The sequence below is a fragment of the Hippoglossus stenolepis genome, chromosome 9, assembly GCF_022539355.2.
Source record: "Hippoglossus stenolepis isolate QCI-W04-F060 chromosome 9, HSTE1.2, whole genome shotgun sequence".
In the NCBI taxonomy this organism is placed as follows: domain Eukaryota; kingdom Metazoa; phylum Chordata; class Actinopteri; order Pleuronectiformes; family Pleuronectidae; genus Hippoglossus; species Hippoglossus stenolepis.
In genome coordinates, this window is record NC_061491.1 from 16,706,197 (window position 1) to 16,725,917 (window position 19,721).

Sequence of the window (19,721 nt, forward strand, 5' to 3'; positions counted from 1 at the left end):
TTTGGTTTATGGGCTCGGAGTTGACTCCAAAAGGTCCAAGACCAAGCCGATAACTCGTGCTCTTCCCTCTCCTTGTTTCAGTGTTTGTGCCAAAGTCCTCTGATTGATCCTGTTTTGCTTTGCAATATTTACTTCTCTTAATTGAAAACTTGAAAATCGCTTTAAACATCAGATTTATAATTGTTTTAAATTTGGGATTTATTCTGGTTATGTTCCTCACTATTCTCCCTCTGAGTGTTATTTAAATGTAACTATAGGCCCACTGGCTAATCTGATGCGCTTTTGTTTACACTTGGAATAAAACCTTGTACTTGTTTGTCAGTACTCGTAGTATTCCTGAGTAATGCTGAAGCACCGCTACATGACAAAAATGTTTAAATATTCAGACAGTATTTCACTAGACTGATCTGAGCCGATATTATACAGCTTTGCACATTTAAAAACCACCCCAGCATATGCCTCCACAGCAAACTGCCCTTCAGTATTCATCCCCTCTGACACTTGTGGGGGGGCCAGTGCTTAGCAAAGTCTAAAATAAATCTCAACCACAGCTGTAAAAAATACACATCCACAAACACGGTGGAGTTAATCTGGTCTCTTGAAAAAGGGTTTGGACAAAGTGTAAAGTCCTGTGTTCTTTTCGGGGAAGAGAAGCATGTCGTACAAACGTGGACCCCACACATGCTCCAGAGTGTCGCCACCAAAACACCACTGTAGTTCAAGCCTGCACTTGCCAGTGCTCGACGTGAAGACAGCGTGGAACAGAGGGGGGCATTCTGACAGGTTGTTGTGGGGTAGCCTAGTCAACAGCTATGGAACCCCCCCTGCTTTCTTCCCCGCCTTATCCAGCCCGCCCACCCACTATAGCCTACTCCCCAGAGAGCAGGCCTTAATGGCCTCGTTTATCCCTTCTCTTTGACAGGAACTAATGTGTGGAGTCCTCCCCCCTTTCCATAGGAATTCCCCTGTGGAGTGGAGTGTCGCCCCCAGCCCCCACCATTCCCCCTCATTTCCATATCAATATGGAGCGTTCATTGGACTTTGACACCTCATATACTAGAGTTTTACTTCACTTCCTGGTTTTGGGGGTCAGCTGAAAGCTGCTCCCATGGGAGTAATAACGGAACACTCTGGTTTCCTAATGTGAACTTTGACATCCCATCACCAAGCCCTTCCTCGTGATATCAGTCAGCACGAACGTATACACATAATGAAGTGAAACTTTATAAGTGAGATGTATCGCTGCAGCTTTTTCGAGTCTGTGTGTAGATTGTACAGAAATACACTTCTAAGTGTTTTTGTATAATTTAACCAAACATGCTTGGGACTGTTCATCAAGATTTGGCTGTTTGTGATAAATGATTCAGAGATATGAGTGCATGCTATGGCCAAGAGAAAAGAAGTTTAAAACTGTGATGGGAAGCAAGGTAGTTAAAGGGAGAAAAGGGGGATGGGTATGGAAAACATGTGACAGAGGGACAATATAGTCTTCTTGACAAGGGTAGAAAGAGGAGAACAGACAAAGATAACCACACACTGAGCGATGGAAGGAGGAGGGAGTGAAAGAAGGGACGATAGATGGACGGATGGATGAAAAGAGTTGGCATGGAGTGAGAGAGCACCTCGTTGGAGAATTCTGGGTAATCCTCTTAACCATGGAGCCCCCTTCCCAGACTGAGATACTGGCCCAAATTGAGTTTAAGTCAGCTGACGAGGTCCCAGACGAGGATATCGGTTCAAGCTGGTGTGTTGAGGACTTGGAGCCATGGAGAGGGAGTGTGATGATCTGAAGCCAGACATGGACACAGGAGCTGGTTGCATCAGTAACAAGTTATGAGATGATGTGTACAGGTTGTTCTGATGCTACATCAGTTCTTAGAGGCATCAGGTCAGCGAGGGTGTTGTTATTGGAAAAGAACAGTGTCAAGAGAGACGTTTATCTAAGCCGTCACTCATACTGACCATTTCTGATCCAAGCAAATCATCCAGTATCTGTGAAGACCCACATTCAGTGATTTATTTTGTACTTGATGATTAAGCCTGGGACAGAGTTCAAGATTTGAATTCTTGTTGGAGCGGTGGAGGGTTATGGAGTTGGGAGGATGGTGATGAATGTTTGTGGAGATATTCTGAAGTGTGGCGATACTGATAATTGTAGAACAGGATATCTGTCCACATTTGTATGCAACTACAGATAAGGGCAATAAATATTTCACCAGTGTTGTTCTTGAACTCACTTCAACAGTGTTGCTTTATTAAGACTGTTGCCTACATAGTAAGAAGGCAGAAAAGGTGTATATTGTAATTCCATTCACACAATGGAGCTTCACAGCAAGAAGGTTCCTGGTTCGTGTGTGTGTGTGTGTGTGTGTGTGTGTGTGTGTGTGTGTGTGTGTGTGTGTGTGTGTGTGTGTGTGTGTGTGTGTGTGTGTGTGTGTGTGTGTGTGTGTGTGTGTGTGTGTGTGTGTGTGTGTGTGTGTGTGTGTGTGTGTGTGTGTATTTTCTCTGGGGGCCTCCTGCCTCCTCCCACAGTCCAGATTGGGATGCAGACTTATTGAGGCCTCTAAACTGACCATAGGTGTGAATGGTTGTCTCTGGCTACATCCTCACCTTTTGTTTGAAAACTCATCAACTCTGCTACAGAGATGCCTGGTGTCCACACTACTTTACTACTACTACGAGTTTTAGTGAAGTTTGGAAACGCTGCTGGCCCCGTTATAGTTGAGAACTGTGTTTTAGCCTGGACGAGCAAAAACTGATTGAAGTTTGGAAATGATGCTGTAGACACTCACAACCCCTTGCTGATTGGATCTTTTCAGTCATGACATAGCCTTCACTGATTCGTCAGGCTCCTATCACATGACCCCCTTTCTCGGCTACCAGTATAGAACGCAACATGGACAACCAATTACAAGCGTTGCTGACTATATTGGTTATGCTAAGAGAACAATAAAGAATCTATCTATCTATGATACAATTGCAGTAGGAGAAGAGCTATTATTCAAGCAATTCTTGCGCACACCGACACACGCATGCCCAGTGTACGTGGGCATGTGACACATGTTTCCAGGAGTATTGGTATGGACGATCGTTAAAACTGATCCAGAGCCTGTGTATGTTGGCCCTGTGATACAACAGCTACCTGTCCAGGGTGTACCCCAACTTTCATCCAATGTCAGCTTGGATTGGCTCCTGCTGGCCCCGTGTGACGCTCAATGGAAAAGCGATATAGTTGATGGATGGATGGCATTCACACTTCACACACAGGGAAAAATCCTGCAGTGTTTTTGATCTCTCGTCTTCTTGTGTCATGTCGGTTGGTAATCTGACCCCACTATAGGATAACTTCCACAATTCTGGTCGGATTCTGTATCGAGTGACATGGAAGTTTAACGTAACGTGAAAAAAACAACAACCTGTGAAGCAAGTGCAGGCGCTTTCACTTCTCAAATTGAGTTACGACATCATTCCCAGCATCCAAAGGTTCTGCTGAAACGGTGATTCACTGTGTGGCTTATTGCACCAGAATGAGTGTTCAGTGAACTTTATACACATCCATCTAAACACATGTTGTCACGTCTACAACTATTCAAATCTCACACTGAGCTTTTAATGAATGGGTCATTTTTGTAGTCTGACGTTAAGCTGGAGTTTGGATTAGAGTTTTTTAAATTCTATGTGTTAAACTATTTCTCCATATCTGCTGACTCTCAGAGAAAATGGCAGTGCAGATGTTAAGAAGGTTAAATACAGTGGAATCATACATCTTTTGAGACCTGTTTGCACAATGAGAAACATCCAGAGTAGCAGCTTCCTGTTCTGGAGGCCCATTATATCAATTAGTTGAATGCTTTATAAGTGAATTACCCAGTTCCTCTGATATGTGCTGCAGTTTTGTCATTTCTTAATTTTATCAGTGTGTAAGTTGGTGAATTAGAGTGTGTTTGTGTTTGAGCACTGAGCTGAAAGCTGATCTAATGGGCTCTGTAGTGGTGGAGCTCAGCCATGGATCAGTGACGCGCCACAGGACCCTGGGCAGCCATGACAGTTTGATCATCCGAGGGCTTGTATGGTCTTTATCAATTATTAAAACTAATCAGCTGCTTTATTTTGTTTTGTCGTTTTTGTCTGTGTGTGAAGTTGTCTGACGTTCAGTCAGTGTCTCCATGTCTTTTTCTTTGTCTGCCTTTATTTGACTTGTTTACCTTTCTAGCCAATGTTCCCTTTGCCTTTTATCTGGCTCACAAAGCTTTATTCATCATGCACAGAAAAGAATCTGAAAATTGACATTACAACACAGAAAAATACTGAATTAAGGAAATTTAATAACACTTGAAAGTAATTTTTGAGTAATAAGGTTTTGATGCTTTTCACTCACAACCATTTACAGTTTTCATTAATGACTTTACCAAACTGTACTGTGTATGTTGGAAACATCTCTACAAGTAAATCAATGAATAAAATATTATATTTTATTTTAATAGTTACACTAATAATGTGTAGTGAGGTTGTGGGAAGGGTTATGGAACATGTCTTAAGTCTATATTTTTTTTTTGCAGATCGGGGATCTCAAAGATCACTATCACTTCTTCCATAGTCGGACCATCAAGCGGTCGACTCTGTCCAGCCGTGGACGCCATAGTTTCATATCCATGGAGCCCAAGGTAAGCCTGTTGTATGGTTCTGTCAATTACAGGTTTCAGATCAAAGTAGTTGAATCCTTCTCATGCATTTAAATGATACTGGAGATAGTTTGACATCAATGCTTTTCATGAATACGTGATGGCATTTCATAGACTGTATATAAAGATGGCCGGCATGTCTCCACTTCCTCCCACGATCCAGAAATTAAGACAAAATATCCTGGATAGAAACGCTGCCATATTCCGCCAGCGACATAATTTGGAGCCAGAGTCTGCGCAGTAGCAATTGGGGTTTGGAGCTGCTGTAGTGAGATCCTACCAATGCACCTGTTCATACATTTTATTGAAAACTTGATCATACTGTATTTTAGTGTGATAAGATCTACTTAAATTGACAGAAACCATCTCTGAGGGTTATTTAGTTTGGTCCATGTCCCATCCACTAACATGAAGGTGGCTGGATTTATTACCCACACTTCAGCCAGCCACCAGGGGGCGATTGAGGTGATTTGGTTTCACCTTTGGGGAGCCGTCATGTCTTTTTACATAGTCTATGTGGTGATCATGTGACCCGAGCACAGAACTGATGTGATTGCGTTTTATGTGACCAAATCAAACTACACATGCTGGTAAATATTATGCGGTTTTGTTGAAAGCCGTAGAAAATTTCTGGCAAGCCTGTTTGTATATTTGTGTAAATTTTAATTTGCCACAGAAAGTCCCATATAAAGGAAAAGACAATGGACTGTTGACAGTATACAACCCTGAGTGGGACATACACTTAACACTCCAACTCAAATGACTCTGCTTTCATGTCCTTGTTGTTGAAGACAGGACGTGCACTCAAGTGGGTTATTGCAGGGACTAAGTGTGTATGAGGACAGGGACTATTACATTGCAAGACTCACAGTTTTCCTGTCGTCGCACGCTGTTCTGATCACGGTCCTGACAGAAGAAGTGTGATAAATGAGGCCTGTTCTGCTACATTTCTATTTTACAAACCCAGCAACTTTAGTTGTGATGGATAGGTTTAGAGCTTGGGGATGAAACATTATATAAGTGTAATTTTCGTTGAAGAAATAAGTTTAAAAAAAGTAAAAAGCTCTGACAACAGCTTCTAAATGTAAGATGCATTACACCCCACAACCAGGAAGAGTTGCCTAAAACAAAAATACTGTTGAATTTGCTGAATTTGGTTTCAGCTTGCATCGAGCTCACTTTAAAGTAAACCAGTAAAATGGATCTGTTAAATCCACATTCAGGGGAAATCTAGAAACATGACGTGACGGGGAGCCTCTGGTGCTAGTTTGGGTGAACCGGCCCTTTAAACAGGAGCTCGTGACCTAAGGTAAACCCTCACTCTGGTCCTGTCGGTGCTCCACATGTCACTGCACCAGATCATCAAACCCCGGCTGCATTATTAATGAAGCCTGAACTCCACACCACCCGCAACTTAATCAAAATAAATAAATGAATCATGGGGGTGGGAATGGTGTTCGATAGCAGCACACAGTGTTTTCACCAGACTTTTCTTTACTGTGTATATTTGTATGTACATAGAGTGTTAAAGTTAAATGGGTTCAGATGGTTTTGTTTGGGGAAATGCCTCATTCTTGACATGTGAATGTTCTTAATGTATTTTTGTCGAAACCCTGTTACCGTATAGCTTAAAATATCCCGTTTATGTCAATTTTGAAAAATGCTGACTTTTTGGACATTCAGGGCTTTCTTTCAGCAGCACTGGTTTATTGTGTGTGTGTTTGAAAACTGCATTCAGGTGCATGTGTTTGTATCTGTGCATGCTGACTGCAGAGGAATGATAATGATGTATCGCTGTGATTATATAAAGAAGGGGGGAAAATGGGAAGAAGAAAACAGCGAGTGAGCAAAACGGTGCCTGACACCGTTACTGTCCTCTGGCTCACTGTGCTTTTCAAATATCTGTCCTTTCTTGTTTTGGTCCAGTCAGCTCGTTTTGTCCACCCACTGTCCTTACCTGTCATCCCTTTCTCCCCTCTTCCGTCCCTCTTCCGTCCCTCTCCCACCTTTTTTTCCCTCTCACTGTTGCATTCAGTGTGCTCCCCCCCTGTCTTTGGTTCCCTTGCTCTCTCAGGCCTGACACTGTGCCATGGTGGTGGAAGGTTTGTGTGCCGATGCCAGCTGGCTGCGAGACGGAGATTTCAGAGGACTAGATCAGAGAAGAGAGGTTAAATGAAAGAAAGAAAGGGGAAAAGGAGCAGAAGGAGAGTGAAGAGGAGCTGAAGAGGGTAAAGATGGATTAGAGAAACCAAGGAAGGGAAAAGCGGAATGGAGAGGAATGGAGCTGTCACTGATTTTTTCCCCCTGGGTCGCTATCCTTTAAGTGTAATCTGCGCGACCCGTCTGTGGGTCTGGGATCGACATGACGGCCGGTTTGGCACCTGCACAGTCTCGCACACTGCTAATGATGTTTTGCAATCAGGTTTTGTAACGATGACAGCCGTTTGCGAGTGAGTCAGATGGGTGTAGCGGTGCCATGAAAGGCGCACCCTGCCATCCACAGTGCTCATTGGCACACACGTTACCATGGCGATGCAGCGCAGCACAGATTACTGCTTTATGGCATTTACCTAACTGCAGAGTCACTTGCTTCTGGTGTCAAAGACCAGTTATCTCTCCAGGCTGGGGAATGACTATGAAGGCCACTGGAGAAAGCGAGCATTCTCACCTTGATGAGCCGCTCAAAGACTTTTTCAAAGATTGAATTCAAAGTCCAAGTTATGACAGATGTTAATCAGCATCTGAACAAACACTGAAGGTCTAACTAACCATTGTTAGGCTGACTAAGACAGAAAACCCTGCATATCAATCTGAGAAAGACAAGTGAGGATCACTGCTCATACAAACCAGTGAGTGAGGAGATCTTCTCTTTGTGTCTTAAGCAGCTTGCACCTTGCACAGCTTTGCTGACGTACAGCCGTGACTCATTGAAACTGGGAGTTCCAAGAGACTTTCAACAGCCGCTGACTTTCTAATTTTCTTCATTGTTGCTCTGCGCTGTTATTAGTTATTGGTGTGACATGAGCTCAAGTACCCTCAGTCGGCTTTGATTGAATTCTGTTTCCAGCCTCTTCCAAGTTTTCTGTAAACAACAATTAGAGTAAGACAATGGTTGTTTCTCCTTTTTCATAATATCCTTTTTGAAGTCCGTGCAGAGATTAGTAGAGAGAAACGACTGCAGAACTCCTCCGAGAATGTCTGTTCACGGCGTCCTGTTTAATTTTTTTTTTTTACCGCCACACATGGAAACTAAGAGCCAGGTGTGATCCGGAGCTGAATCTTCGCCGGAATACTCTATGATTACATAGCTATGATGACAATTTTTTTTTAGATTTTTATACGAGGTGAAAGCTTTTAGAAATTTGAGTGCTTTTCTAGTCTTATCGTCCACTCAAAGCAGGTCACATTCATAAAGTGCTTCTATGTGCAGCGGACTGTCCGCAGAGTCACCAGTATTTTGGGGTTCAGTATCTCACACAAGGAAACTTTTAGAATCTAGACTGGAGGAGCTGGGGATCGAACCACCAACCTTCTGGTTAGTGGACGACCCTCTCTACCTCCCAGCCTCAGCTGCTAGTAACAGTAAAACTACTTGAGCTCAGATCCAATTATTATTCAGTTAAAACACTCAAAGTCTGACTGAAGCTCTTTGAATTATTTCACCATCATCTGACTGCCTTTGGAGTTCACTGTATCCATGAACATGTGCGGAAGACAAGGACACTCGCAGCATCAAGGAGACAACACAGATGGAGCTTGTGTACCTGTCAGGACCTTAGGGGGTAATCTGTGCACATGCAGGTATTATGAGACTCCACTTAGTCCCAGGTACACATTTCCATAAAGCCTGGATACACGTGTTACATTCTGCCTTTGACTCCTTTTCCTTGAGCGAGTTTAACAGATGAACCATTAAGAGTGGACGCCCTGAGACGAACACCTACAGCTGGCCAGCACAGCACCACAGAGCCCGAACCATCTGTGGAAAGATGCAAGACCGTGTGCTGCGCTTTTGGGCCGAGGCTCTGAATCGCACTAAAGAGAGCAGAAGAGCCAGCGTCTCATGTCAGTCCAAAGGTTGTGTCGGGTGTTCTGCTACATCAGCCTTTGACCTTTTTCTTTTAAAACGCCAGGCTCTCTGTCCTTTTGCCCGCGGCTCAAAACAGCGTCTCTAAAACGGCAGTGAAAGTGGATCAATTTGTTCCCGTTTGTTCTACTGAAGTGAACTCTTCCCCAGTTTTCCCTGGTTACTGACCCAGCCAGCGAGAGCCACCTGCAAACCCTTACACAGAGAGCGAATGAGAGAGAGAGAGAGAGAGAAGGAGGGAGGAAGGGGGTTTGAGTGGGAATGAGAAGGAGAGAAGGGGAGAGAGACAGGCAATCTCTGAGGGAAATGGGCATCTACAAAGACCTGAAATGCAGCGAGGAAAGCAGCGGATGAGGGAGAGGGATAAGAAAAGTAAAAAAGCAGCGATAGGAGAGGGAGCCGGAGTGCGAGAAAAGGAAGAAAAAAAAAAAAGATGGCGACAGAGAGGTACAGGTGCGAGCAGATGATTCCTCCGCTCCTCCAAGCTGGAGTTAAAAGAAAGGCGCTGATCCAAACGTCATGCCCCGGAGCCTGCCAGCGAACTGGGACCGAAACAAAGGTGGTGATACATGGGCAAGTTTTATAGGCAATAATAGAAGGGCAATATTGTCTTTGTTTGGATAGCGATTGGCAAAGGTTTGACATGGGTTGATGTGGATAACTGCGGGCTGTTATCAGTCAGTGGTTACAAAGGATAGCATTGCTCATTGATGGATTAATCTAAAAAATGTTGAATATCATTTATCGGCCTCGGGTCATCCTACAAATGGAGGACGAAGAGTATTTAAAGGTGAATCCATGCAAAGTAATACAAAGCCACCTGTGTAAGCAGCAGTATGAAAATTAAAGGTAAGAATCGGAAACCACCTTTATAAGCAAAAAGAAATTGATTAATTTCGACTAATAGTGCCAGAACTTTTTGATAAAATTTTTAAACATTACAGTGAACAGTAAAACACATGCACACTTGACATACACAGATATTTTGTGTGTGTGTGTGTGTGTGTGTGTGTGTGTGTGTGTGTGTGTGTGTGTGTGTGTGTGTGTGTGTGTGTGTGTGTGTGTGTGTGTGTGTGTGTGTGTGTGTGTGTGTGTGTGTGTGTGTGTGTGTGTTCATGCAGTTGTTCCTGTATCATCATTAGATTATGGTTGAATAAGTAAAAAAATCAATAGAAAGTCGGAGTTATTTATATTTAACACTGGCTGAGTTGACAGGATGTATTGATAATAATGTCAACACTGCCCACATTCTCTGATCTCTGGACTTTGTTACTTCCTCTGCCTTCATATTTTTATTGACATTATCAGCCACAGTTTGGTGGAATTTATTTTTTTGGCTTAAAGTCATTTTTCTATTCTGAAAATGAGACATTTATGTTCACGTGTACAGCATCTACTGCTACTGATCTGCTCCAGACTACTTTTTGATACAATGTATGTTGATAACAACAAGGTATTTCTGCTCTACAAAAGTATATTCTACTTTTTTAGAATGAAAACTATTGAAAGTAATCAGATGAATAGGGCTGAAGAGAAACATTTCATTTATCAAAAAGTGCGTGTTAGGAATGTCATCAATGTCACCACTAACTGGTTGTGAATTCTCTTGACATTCTTCCTGCTCTATTCTCACATGGTCTCACTTACACATGGGACATTTACCAGATTTTCTTTTCTATAATCTGTGCTGTGCAGGGAGGAAAAGTTTTAGAAAAGGTCCGGATCATTACCTACAGCCCCCAAGAAAAATTTCTGAAAAATATTGGGACTTCAGTTCAAGTTCTACCTTGGGTTGTACCTCCGCCCCTCCACAAAATGTCATGGAAATTGCTAACTACCAAACACACAAACAAGTGCAGATGAAAACAACCTCCTTGGTGATCACGATATTCTGATACTTGATTCTAAATCCCTTCACACCCCCTCAGGAAGGATAGAGGTCTTAATCCTCTGCAGAGCAGGACAGATATCAGGTGGTTCAGATTCAGCGTCTTGCAGCCTCACTTCCGTAGTGTTGACATTTGTTAAATGGTGAATGCATGAGACTTGAGCCATTTTCAGACATGTCCTGCAGAAGAACTCTGAGGAATTGGGTCCGGACTTTCTCCGCAGTTTTTCTTTCGCACATGCACAACACAGCGGGAGGTTCTCTGCTCAGACGCGTTCACAACAGCTTCCAAATCCTCCGCAGGATACAGGTGAGGGGTGGAGCAGCAGGCGGAGGCCACGTATTGATGGTTAATAATTAGGAAGTCACGAAATAAATCTGCTGCAGAGATCACATGTTTTTGTTAACAACACATCGACACAGGCTCTTATCACCACAAACTCTCTTGAACACTTAAGTCTGCTTACTACGTGTGTGGCTCCGCTTTTTAATCCTGATGTACTCCGTTAGAATCGTCATCAACCCACCACTAGCTCGCAGTGAATCCAGTGGTGGTGGGGGGGGGTCTTCTGCTGTGTTCACATCAGATTTATATATCACAGATATTCCGTAGGCTCTCACTCTGACATTTGCATTCACACTTACACCTCCTCCAGAGACACCGCTCACAAGTTTGGATCCAACTGCAGACAAGAGCAGTTAAGAGTTATGCTGCTGATCAAAGTTTGTGCTTGATGCGATGATAATGTATGCAAATCGTAATGACACACCAGTGGTTGTGCGCCGACACACTCACCGCACAATTCCTGATGACGGCGTTGTTTTGAGGCTAATAGCGTGTGTAAAGGGCTGCTTTGAAGCGGATGGTCCTGACAAAACAAGGAGAGAAATGAGCTGAGACCTCGGTGCACAGAGGAGCTTCGGGCTTAAACAAAACATCTCACTGGGTTTTAACTCCTAATCTCTCACTTTACCTCCGCTTTCTTTTTTTCCCCTCCACACTCTCGGGATGTTAAATTACGACACCCACAGACATTTTTCTCTCCCTCCTTCATGATCTATAAGCAGCCACATACTTGAGTTATTAAATCAATGTTATTTATAAAATCAATTATCCTCCCTTCACCCGCTGTCTCTCTCGGCCTCTCTTGCTATTTGTTTTCACTTCCCTCCTCTTCCAGCTCAGCCTTTTTTTAATGCCTCTCCCGGGACTCGTTCACTTCAGCTCTTCATTGCCTCTCCTTCTCCCGTCTTATCTTGTCTCGTTGCCTCACTCTCCAACTCTCTGGAGAGCCTGGCAGATTGTTTCAGTGCATGAGACCAGATAATCACTCTGCAGTCATTATGTCAGCTATATTCTTTTCTTTTTTCCCTCTCTCTCTTCTCCTCTCCTCTGTCTGCTGGAGCCGCATTGATGTGAAGAATCGCTCGGTCTTTGCAGTCGGACATTGTTCAGTAAAGCTTTAGATTGTCTGGCAAACCGAGCCACGGGCAGAAAACACTTTTGCGGTTTGAAAATGATTCTATTGATTATCTCTTATGTGCAGAGTTTGTCTGTTCATCGTGAGTGCAGCTGGTCACTTTACATTCAGAGTGGTGATTGTTTTACTCACACTTTGAAAAGAAGTTAATCTCAACATCCACTGTATTTAAAGTGAATGCGTAAAACTCTCACGTTATCATGATCAAACTTTTGAAGAATCCCCAAGTCATTCATCACAGAAATATTTCTCCAGCTGCTCGTATACAGTGTAACACATGTTTCCTGTGCCAGTCTCACGCCTGCTCATATTTTAGTTTTTCATCTTTGCTGGTACTTCTCATGAAGTCTGCAGAACGTCTGCTAGACTAAACACACGATTTTCAGGGTGTTGACTGGGCCAAGCACATGGGTCCAACCATCTTGTTCAGCTCCAACAGTGAAATCCGTCTGAAAGTGGAGCGAGAGTCCTGCCAAAGAATGTCTTGCACCTTGAAGCACGAGCTCATAACATTTGAGATACTGATGTTACCTTAGAGACATTTGTCTGTATGTGTGTGTTTGTGTGTCTGAAAAGACACAAGACAAAGCGAAAGAAACTCAAACAAAACAAAACTCTATTAGGGAAAGGGTAAAATACTTGAAGTGCGCCTTTTGGTTGGAAACTAGAATGGCACTCAGTAGAGCGCATACCTCTGCCAAGGCTAGATTTGGATTTTTATCTGGATCTGCCCCAAATTGCACACACTCACAAATATGAGTCCTGCCGGATTTTCTTTTCCATCAAGGTCCATGAATTTTTCTCAGTGAATCTGTGAAAATGTTGAAAAATCCCTCAGTGTTAACAAAAGTGAAAAAACTATCTTGAATCCGCCCCCTGGTCCAGATCTGCAGCAACATTTAATGGGTTCTGCCCTGACCCATAGTTTCATGATTATCTGTTCAGTCATATTTGCATAATCTTGCTTGCAAACCAACAAAGGAACGGGAGTGAAAGCATAACCTTCTGGATGGAGGTATCTGGCAATTCGTCTTTATCCTTCCACATGTACTTCATATGCTGTCATTTCTCCCAGTGTTTTTTTTATTCAGTAGTCTTCGTGTGTGAAACACTGTTACAGTGATTTACTGATAATCACACCGAATGGTCTTTATCTTAGTGTGTGAGTCATCACATAAGGCAAAGAAGAGGAAATACAGCATTTATATTTTCACTTATTACCTACGCCCAGGACGTAATGTTTTCACTGCTGTTTGTCCATTTGTGTATATTTATCAGGATTACACAGAAACTACTGCAGCATTTTCCTTGAAACTTGGTTGAAGGGTGAGGTATGAGCCAATGAAGAAACCATTAACCTCTACAGTTGATTCTATTAAGGAGGAGGATTCAAAAATTAGTTTTTCACTTTCTTTAACATTGACAGATACAGTGTTTTCAACATTTTTCTCAAGAAGTAATGCAGAGATCTCAATGAAAGAAATCAGGCATATGTAGTCAAGTCAAATATAATTATATAGCACGTTAAAACCAAGAGTTGAGCCAACGCGCTTTAAAAACACGGTGAAGGAAAAACAATACAAGTATGGATAGCAACCAACGTAAAAAACTGTGCGAGAGAAAGATGCTATAAAAGTTAATTAGATAAAATTAAATAAGAAAAAGAAAAGACTTATAAGACAGAATCAGCCTCAATGATAAGCAAGATCAAAAGGGTAGCATTTTAAAATTTGATTTAAAATAATCTAATGTGAAGTGCTAATGTGATCAGGTGAAGTACGGTGTGGCTCTGGATTGTGATTGTGATTTTGTGGTGGAGGTTTGCGTTGCAGCAAGATGCAGCACCAACAATTCAATGAGATCCCAGGTTTTTCCAGCACCTTGTATTTACCTTAATCATAGGGTTACCTTGAACACATTATTAGTTGTAATTCCTCCTGTCGACCGAGTGTCGTCCTCTGAAGTGATTCTACTGGTGTGTGTTGTTATTCGATGCGTCCTCAGTTTCCTGTTTGTGTTTCAGGTGGAGTGGATACAGCAGCAGGTGGTGAAGAGGAGGATCAAGAGGGATTACAAACCATCCCCACCCCTTTCTTTGTCAAGCCCCGCCCACAGCAGTCTGGCCCAGAGCAACATATTCTATAACGACGCCAAGTGGAGCAGTATGTGGTACATCGTGAGTACACTGTAAACTCTGTTTGCGTTAACTGCACCAAAACAAGAATATCACAAAGTCCGAGACAAACTGTCCGTGCTGCGCTGCGCTCGTCCATTCCTCTTCAGAGGGTTGCGTGTCGTTCTTTGCCCACATTTATCCAGTTTGTGGGTCAAAGGTCGGCTGAGGTCATGTCATGGTTCTGATTACTGCAGGGTCAGTGCAGCTCAGGGATTTGTGTGTTTTACTGAATAAAAGAGTGGAAAAGCCAAAGTGATGCAATTTTTGCGATTGCTTCATTTAAACAAAACACAATTTAGGGTCAAGGTAAGACACTTTCTAAGTATTTGTCACAGGGAAGTTTATGCTGCTAAGAATATACGTGTCCCTACATTTCAGCTTGTGCAAATAGTTTTAACCTGCACACACACACACGCATACACACACACACACGTTACTCTCAAATTCTACTACTCTACAACAGAGATTTGCAGGCTTATCACAAGTGTTTGCTTACACCCTCAGATCATTGCTCTTTTAGTTATGCCTTTGTGCGTGCGTGTCTGTGTGGTTGAGTGTCCTCATCTCTGTCAATTGTTAACTGACTGCAGATAAATCCTAATACTTTGACCAGCCGTTATAAACATATTTTTCGAGCTTCAGGACAGAACTCTCTGAACTTGGTGTGTGTGATGTGTAAATAGAAGAGAAAAAAAAAAGCTTCCTCTGGTTATTTCTAACAAAGTTACCTGACATAGCCCGTAGTTGAACATCTCTGTTAGTTTGTCCAGCAGTAAGTTTTGTAAATTAATCAAATTTTATTGATTACAGAGACTTATTCAGGAGCATGAATTCCCTCATATGGGAATCACGAAGAAAATGTAACACCAGCGAGTATCACCGCTTTAGACAGATGATTGATTTTCACAGGGATACCAATTCTAGCACTTGACTCAGATTTTAGTGACTTGAGAAAAGTCAGCAGTCAATCCATATTTAATGTCGGCAATTACTTTATCTAAATGTCACTTCTTTTCACTCATGCACTGCCCTTGAATAACACCTGCTAAAACCTAATCATCACACCCTCTCCTCTCTCTCCTCTGCTCACCTTCTCTCCATCTCACCTCCTGCCTCCGCCTCTCCAGCACTGTAACGATGACGTCCACAACTGCCAGTCGGACATGAACATCATGGGGGCTTGGAAGAGGGGCTACACAGGAAAAGACGTAGTGGTGACCATACTGGATGACGGCATCGAGAGGAACCATCCAGACCTCTTTCAGAACTACGTGAGTGTGTATGTATGTGTGTGTAGGGGCGGCTATGAGCGTGTGAACGTGCGCGTATGTTGGGATGGGCTGTAGCTAACAATTATTCCAATTATTGATTAATATATAAGCCTGTCAGTACACACAGGAGTTTGTTTACAGAGGTGAGAAACAGATATTTAACTTGACTGGGATCACTGACTAAAAATCTAACATATGAATCGATAGGCCAGCGTATGTAACATTGTGATGAACTGTGACTCAGTGTTGGATAACTTTGTCAGACTGCCCACCGAACTTTAGCTCGCTGTTCGCACAAGGTTCTGTGGAGATGGGATGTTCATAGGTCTGTATTGTCAACGGACTGAGACAGAGTGACACAGCTCAACAGCAACAATGTGCTGCAGCAGGCACGCATGTATGTATGTATGTACGTACGTACGTACGTACGCACGTACACACACCACGTACACACACCACTCTGAAATTTACATTTACAATTCAATCTTCACATTTGGCACCTGTGTTTACATTTTCAACTTTTAAAATGCTTTGTTGAGCATGTTTGTGGTTTTTATTGTAAAAAAAGACATCATTTTCCAAATCGGATTTAGTTTCTTGTGAGGTTTTGGGTCCAATATGTTGACATACGTTGTCAAAGGTAGAATTGTCTGTTTATATAGGCAGTATCGTGCGGGGGGGGGAAATATGCCAAACAATAACAATTGCATGGTAAACATTTTTTATGTGGAATATTATAAATGAGAAATCCAAGGCTTTAGAAAATGGTCAAAAAAGCCCAGGACTTCTGGGGGTTAAATGGAAATAACCATTCCTCTAATAATCATATCCTGACCTAATCCACCCAGTTTTATACTGGTCTTGATGCATTATTGGTTTTCATAGCAGCCTCAATATAAATAATGTAGACTAGTCTAACATATGATGTTGATGTATCTTGACTTAGTCCAAAAGGTAAAATGGCGTTGAAATGCAGGAAATTTGATTTACATCACATATGCTTTTTCTGGGGGAGGATCCCCCCCCCGACGCGCTGCCAATTATATATCTTTCCCGTTTGGAAAACCAGCCAGGCGCCTGTGGGGATTGTAGTTTAATCGTGCCTCATGGATTACATACTGAGGGGAAGCTTCGTTAAACGTGTGGGCGTGCAGGTGTGCTGTGTTTACGTGTTTATTTGTCTGTGGTTACAAACTTCATGAGCATGCTGAGGTACGTCTGCCTCCGACCAGGGCCAGATAGTCAGAGTAACTTCTTGGCCTCAGGCTGCAGGGAAGGCCATCAATCAGCCGTGCAGATAAAACGATTCACACCCTGTTTGGCAGCCCCGGCGCTGCTGTTATTAGCCAGTCTTAATGCCTGGATTTGTTTATGCTGAGGGCGAGCGCTGTGGCAGATTGAGTTAGCCCTGATTGCATTCGATTTACAAAACTGTTGTGAGTGATACTAATGTGAACTGTTTGATTGGGTTAGAGAAGCTTCTTGTTGTTCTACAAGTCTATTACACGCACGCACGCGCGCGCGCAGAGGGGTAGTGTTGAAGCGAATTGACTTGTTTACCTGATGTTCTCTCTCCTCTGATAATTCTCACTGCTGAACTCGATGTCTCCTCCAGGACCCTCAAGCGAGCTTCGATGTCAATGGCAACGACATGGATCCAATGCCTCGATATGACGCAACCAATGAGAACAAGTAAGAAAAAGCATATTTTCCAGACCTAATGACAGTGGGGTTCATTTAGGAATTGAGGCTTTATGGCAAATTTTTGCTGCCCTTGTGAATGAAAAGAGATATGTCCGTTTCTTCCGATGTAAACGCTGCTGCCCACAAACTTCCATGCATCCTTTACTTCGGCATGGTTGCTAAGTGATACATCCACTAGAGGGCAGCACAGAGTTGAGAGTTTCTGACTACAACAAACGTGTACCTCCTAAGAACGAGGTAAAAGTGGCCACATTGTAAATGGCGTTGGTCTGTAAATACAGCGGGTGAAGTTAAGTAGACTCCTGTAGTTTCTTACCAATTCTTAAAATAGCTCCTTTAAAAAGTTCCATCATTGTTGAAAATTCTTCCTCGTGTCTCATTATCGTCCACACCGCTCCCCCTTATGATTTTAGGTGGTACTGCTTCGTTTCGTCCGTTTCGTCCATATCCGTTAGCTTTCAGATTACTTGCACAACTTTGGACAGAATGAACACAGATTGCGGACAGAATGCTCCGCTACCAGAAGCTGCTTCAATATGTTTGTATTTGCTGAGCCCTGACCTTGTTGTTGGTGCGATGAGTGACATTAGTGTATTTGATTGTGACATTTGTGGGCGAGTTGTGGTTTTTCTGTTTGGAAGACTGTGTGTGTGTGTGTGTGTGTGTGTGTGTGTGTGTGTGTGTGTGTGTGTGTGTGTGTGTGTGTGTGTGTGTGTGTGTGTGTGTGTGTGTGTGTGTGTGTGTGTGTGTGTGTGTGTGTGTGTGTGTGTGTGTGTGTGTGTGTGTGTGTGAGAGAGCACTTGTCTTGTGCCAGTTTGGCTCTGTGAGTGATTTTTTTTTTTGGTGTGTGTTTGGCAGCAGCAGCCCGAGTGTCTTGGCCGTGGTTCAGTCCCTGCTGGTAATACATTGTCTTAAAGAGACACGAGGCCTCCAGATGCAGCTGAATGAGCTGGTTCTGACGTGTGTGTGGTTTGTCTTCCTTGACTTTTCATATCACTGTTTCTTTTTAAAACCAATTATCCTTCTTTAACAAAAGTCATATTAGTTTCATCAAAACACTGAGGTCATGTTTCTCATGGGAGCTGAATAGATGTTAACCGGTTTGCGTGAAGTGGCCTGCAAGTTAAAACTGGTCATCATGCCTGAAAGGTGAGAAGCACCGTGTGTTAGATTTCCGAGGTATAGCACCATCCAGGGCCACATCTGACAAATGTGGTTTGTTGTCAAACTTTCTGTTGTATGGCAACAAGAATGACGTAATGCTTGTGGATTTTAATCTGTTGCTGGCTATGTGTAATTTGAATGGAAGCAGGAGGAAAGAAAATCTTCTCTCATGTGGTTTTCAAATGACACATTTGGATGAATCTGTGTCTATTCCTTTAACAGGGAAGTTCCTTTTGTCTGCTGATAATCAAACCTACCCACCCCAGATTTTAAAAGGACAATATGACAAATTGGATTGTGTTACGTTCTGTAATGTCCGAGTCAGGTGTCCATGTGATAGGAGAGAAAGGGATTACAGAACTTCTGACAGCTTTGTTTGTGTGTTTGACATCTTTGTTTTGTTTTAAATGCAAACTAATAGATTTACTAGGATATCTAGAGACAGTTCAGTTTGACTGAAGGATGAACTGATTTGATTTTGGTCGCTGTGGTCTCACAAAACAAAGGTTTTGCCTTGTGAACGCAGTATCTCAGGAACACCTCCAGGGAATCCTTTCAAATTCAGTGCAAATGTTCACTTTGACCTCCCAAATCTATTCAGTTCATCTGTGAGTCCAAGTCAAGATCAGGGTGACCTCACAACACATGTTTTTGTCTTCTTGAATACAATATCTCAAATCTGCCTATAGTGAATTTCTTCAATTCCTTACAATTTTGTAGCACTTGGACTCAAAGAGAAACTGATTAGATTCAGTGGACAAAGGTCACAGTGACCTCATATATGTCGGGAAAATAAGTATGTGTGGTGAAACTGCACTGGACGGTGGAGACATACAACTGCAGGGCGGTACTTAATGTTGGTCTCCTCAAAGATTTGGGCAGCTATGAATGTTCCTCCAGAGGGCCACCATATTAACAACCAGGGTAAAAATACAGATAAAGAAGAAATACCAGGCGCACTCAAAAAATAGACTTGACTTTGCTGAAGCTGGGTCAAAATAAGTTGGGTTATAAAAAAACAAATGTGGACCACAAAGGGTTTGAAAGATTGTGTGAGTGTATATTGTTCCCACTGACTATTGTGTGTTGCACAAACATTAAATGGTTTCTGGCTGAAACACAGAGATCCCCGGGTGACTGTGACACAGATGTGTAGAAAATGGAAAATACAGACGAACAGAGGGAAAAGACGGCCAGACTGACGATTTTATGGATTAGTGGAGTGAAGTGAACTGAACGAAGACCGCTGAAGCATTTCAAAAGAGAGA

General features: G+C 42.7%; 1 protein-coding gene across 2 annotated transcripts in view; it reads left to right on the forward strand.

The window, feature by feature from the left end:
* Positions 1-19,721, forward strand: part of pcsk5b (proprotein convertase subtilisin/kexin type 5b) — a 53,317-nt gene that overhangs the window by 995 nt on the left and 32,601 nt on the right. For both annotated transcript variants that reach the window (XM_035165891.2, XM_035165892.2), the window contains exons 2-5: positions 4,560-4,664; positions 14,162-14,314; positions 15,442-15,585; positions 17,201-17,277. In XM_035165891.2, the coding sequence (XP_035021782.1) occupies positions 4,560-4,664; positions 14,162-14,314; positions 15,442-15,585; positions 17,201-17,277 (479 nt within the window). The remainder of the gene's footprint in view (positions 1-4,559; positions 4,665-14,161; positions 14,315-15,441; positions 15,586-17,200; positions 17,278-19,721) is intronic.